At 33.5% G+C, this 3,428-nt stretch overlaps 1 protein-coding gene across 3 annotated transcripts; it reads right to left on the reverse strand.

The window, feature by feature from the left end:
- Window positions 1-877: 877 nt before the first annotated feature.
- LOC108723476 (HIG1 domain family member 1A, mitochondrial) lies at window positions 878-2,924 on the reverse strand. Of its 3 annotated transcripts, none has more exons than XM_018449277.1 (3): window positions 2,873-2,924; window positions 1,192-1,319; window positions 878-1,109 (listed from the first exon to the last, which is right to left on the reverse strand). In XM_018449277.1, exons 2-3 carry the CDS (start codon window positions 1,280-1,282, stop codon window positions 922-924), a joined length of 279 nt encoding a protein of 92 aa, XP_018304779.1. In that variant the 5' UTR covers window positions 1,283-1,319; window positions 2,873-2,924; the 3' UTR covers window positions 878-921. The 3 variants fall into 3 exon arrangements, with proteins under 3 accessions (XP_018304779.1, XP_018304778.1, XP_018304780.1); XM_018449276.1 differs by lacking the exon at window positions 2,873-2,924 and adding an exon at window positions 1,950-2,111; XM_018449278.1 differs by lacking the exon at window positions 2,873-2,924 and adding an exon at window positions 1,946-2,106.
- Between the last annotated feature and the right edge of the window lie 504 nt (window positions 2,925-3,428).

Here is a 3,428-nt window from a genome sequence, read left to right on the forward strand (position 1 = left end):
TTTATTGCTTAAGTTTTTTTGTGTGCTATGGCCCTTACCGTCTTAAGGCATTAACACTTAAGACAGTCTTGAAATAAGAACGGATTAGAAATACCACTCAAAATGACATAAGCTGCATAACCACAGCATAAAGCCGCTGGACCAATGACCTCTGTGTCACAGCACGCTTAATCGAGTTTAATAACATCCGTAGTTATGAAATTGGCCAATCATAGCTGTTCCTCGGAAGAATGGAACTGTGATTGGCCAGTTTCATAACTACGAATATTATTAAATCCGATTAAGGCTGCCGTGTGAATGTACCTCTAGTCAGAATGCAAGAACCAACCAACTGCAGTCGAGCATTCCCGTCATTCGACTGTAACAGGGGAATGCTCGACTGTAGTTGGTTGGTTCTTGCATTCTGACCCGATTCGAACCCTCAGTAGAAACTAGGCAAACGGAATTACATAAAATATTTCATACATTAACTTAAGTGTAAGAAACCAAATGAATAATAATACTGAAAATGGGTCAATTAATATAGATTTCACACAATATGAAATTCAGTAATATTTCATCATTATTCATTACAATTTAGGAAAAAATTTCCATCAGGAATGTGACAAGAAAAAGGTCAAATTTTGTGGGAAACAGTGTTATTAAAGATTACAAATATCTACTGGAAATATGTATATTCAGTTGTTGCAATAACTGATGGTCACCATCACTAATAAACATTAATATGTACACTTTACTATTATTAGCTAATGAGAATAAAATTAATGTTATTAGAAATATAATTTAAGTCGGAAAAAGCTTGTAATAAAATAATATATATATTACATATATTACATTTTAAAATAAATAATGACAATATACTTTTTATATTTCTAATTCCTATTTTATTAAACAATTAAGCTATTAATCTAACATTAAACATCATGGTTCTTTTTCATCGTGCAAAATATGTTTCTTTATCATGTGGTATACCATTCCTATTGTCAAGCAAGCTATTGCTGTTCCTTGGGCAGCAACTCGGAGTTGTATTAAATATAATTGTGTAGATATCTTTCTCTTCTTAAAACCATAAATACCATAGCCACAGATACCTGCTAAACTTATTAAACCTATTTAGAAAGCAATACATGCATTAGATATGAATGACAAATATTTACATTTTAGGTATATGCTTTAAAAAAGGTCACATACTTGCAATTAAAAATGGTGATTTTTGTCCTTTCGCTACCAATTTCTCTGATAAAGTTTGATCTATTATTGTGTCATTATCAGTAATAGCCATTTTTGAAAACGAATAGTGATAACTAATAACTGCTAACCTGAAAATTATGTGATTCATTCTGGATTAATTTGGTTATAAAAATTACATAGATAAAAAATTTTGTAAAGGTAAAAAAATTAATTTAAAAAAAAAAAAATTTATCTTACAGATAGTTCTGTCTATAAATTTGCCACTTTTGTTTAAATTTTTTAATATTGAATTAATAAAATGTAAAGATATAAATATAACACCGCAAATAATTCCTATCAGGGTAGAACATAATTTTGTCTGCATTACAACATAAGTGTTTCATAGTTTCGTTGATTATACAATTTAATTTTCTTTTTCTATTTCCTTTGAATTAAATTCAAATATCATTAAGTACCATTAAATTTAAATATCTTTCCAAGTATACATAATTTTACAAAATTTTATTAAAAAATAAAACAATTTCTAACATTTTTGTAGTTTCCATTACTACAGTAATCACGAGATGTGACTGTTGCTTTAATTACGCGTGCTCACAGTTGATTCAAAATTGTCACAATAATTAATCTTATTAATCAAATTTTATTTCTTATTTCTCTGAACATTTTAAAATTAAAAATTAATACACATTATATTCATAATAATTATCTGGTAATGAACAAACATAAATTCAGTAATTATTTAGAACACCCCTACCCACTTCAATTTTGATGAAATTAGGCTCATTCGATGCGGTTTTGCATGAAACCAAAGAATCTGACAGAAAAGTGTCGTTCTGCACCGCTCTGAACCGTCATATTAATCGTTAAAATTAACAACTATCTAGATTAGGAAATCTGTCACAGCCATGAAAAAGAAGAGGAACCTTCCTTTGATTACTCTGATATACTCTGTCCTCTGATAGCGCGATAGCGGAGAATTCCGTCCCTCTCCCGCTCCTTCCCCCTCTCCAAGCCACGGGCTAGAGGGAGGAGAGGAACTGACAATGAGAGGAGCTGAGAGGAACAGAATTCTCCGCAATCGCAAAGCTATGTCAATTACTATGTTCAGATTCCCCACCCGAATGATACCTAGATATCACTTCACGACACGCGGAGAACACCGTCCGCGGCCCGGGTGGGAATCCGAACACGCCTCAAAGTACATGTAGGTTCCCACGGAGACTATCACGGGATCCTTGATCCAAAATCTATGCATGGTATTGTAATCCTATGATTTGAATCGGAAAACCAGAAAGGGAATTAAGAAGAAGAAGAAAATACATGTATGTCACGTGTGAAGTGATGTAAAGGGCAGCGAAAGGTTCCCGCCCCGTTTCCCGCTTCCCCCGTAAAAACAGTTAATTTTTTTTTAAATTAAATCGCGCTTTGTGTGCCAAATTGAGAACTCATGAACGATGTTCCATCACGAGTTTACAACTTTTCACATATAGCAAGAACAGAAGATCTTTTTCATGGCTGTGACAGATTTCCTAACCTGAACAGTCATCAACTTTAACGATTAATATCTCGGGGCAGAGCGACACTTTTTTCTGTCAGATTCATTTATTTCACGAAAAAACGCGCCAATTGATATATTTTTTTATCCAACTTTGTGATTCTGTATGCTAAACTAAACAATTACCCAGATTACTTTGCACAGATCGACAGAGGATCAGACGTATGTATAATGTAATATTCTTATATTATATGGATATGGTTGAGTTCTCATAGGGGGGGTCTACAGCTGCGTCATAGAAATCGAGATCCGAGATTTCGGACAGAGAAAGAATTAAGCCTGATTTATAATGGCCGTAACCGTTAACTTATACCGGTGCCGGTAAAGTTCAACCATAGGATTTCAATGCTTTCGTTCATACTAATACGGCAAGTTAGAATGAACGAAAGCATTGAAATCCTATGATTGAACTTTACCGGCACCGGCATAAGTTAACGGTTACGGCCATTATAAATCAGGCTTAATTCTTTCTCTGCAACGACATATATAATATACCGTATATATGTCGTTGTTTCTCTGTCCGAAATCTCGGATCTTGATTTCTATGACGCAGCTGTAGACCCCCCCCCCTATGAGAACTCAACCATATCCATATATTTCAGGCATTATAAATCAGGCTTTAACAAATCACATTTGAACAATTTGGTTACATGACAAATACGATGGGTCAATTCTTTCTTTA

The sequence above is a fragment of the Mycetomoellerius zeteki genome, unplaced genomic scaffold (assembly GCF_001594055.1).
Source record: "Mycetomoellerius zeteki isolate Tzet28-1 unplaced genomic scaffold, Tzet1.0 scaffold241, whole genome shotgun sequence".
Lineage (NCBI taxonomy): Eukaryota > Metazoa > Arthropoda > Insecta > Hymenoptera > Formicidae > Mycetomoellerius > Mycetomoellerius zeteki.

What these genes read in the sequence shown, in the direction of transcription:
- LOC108723476 (XM_018449276.1), bottom strand. Translation starts at nt 1,975, where the DNA reads ATGAGCCTAATTTCATCAAAATTGAA. An exon ending in CTAATTTCATCAAAATTGAA is followed by an intron (nt 1,320 to 1,949) that starts GTGGGTAGGGGT and finishes CATAATTTTCAG; the next exon opens with GTTAGCAGTTATTAGTTATC. An exon ending in ATCACCATTTTTAATTGCAA is followed by an intron (nt 1,110 to 1,191) that starts GTATGTGACCTT and finishes CTTTCTAAATAG; the next exon opens with GTTTAATAAGTTTAGCAGGT.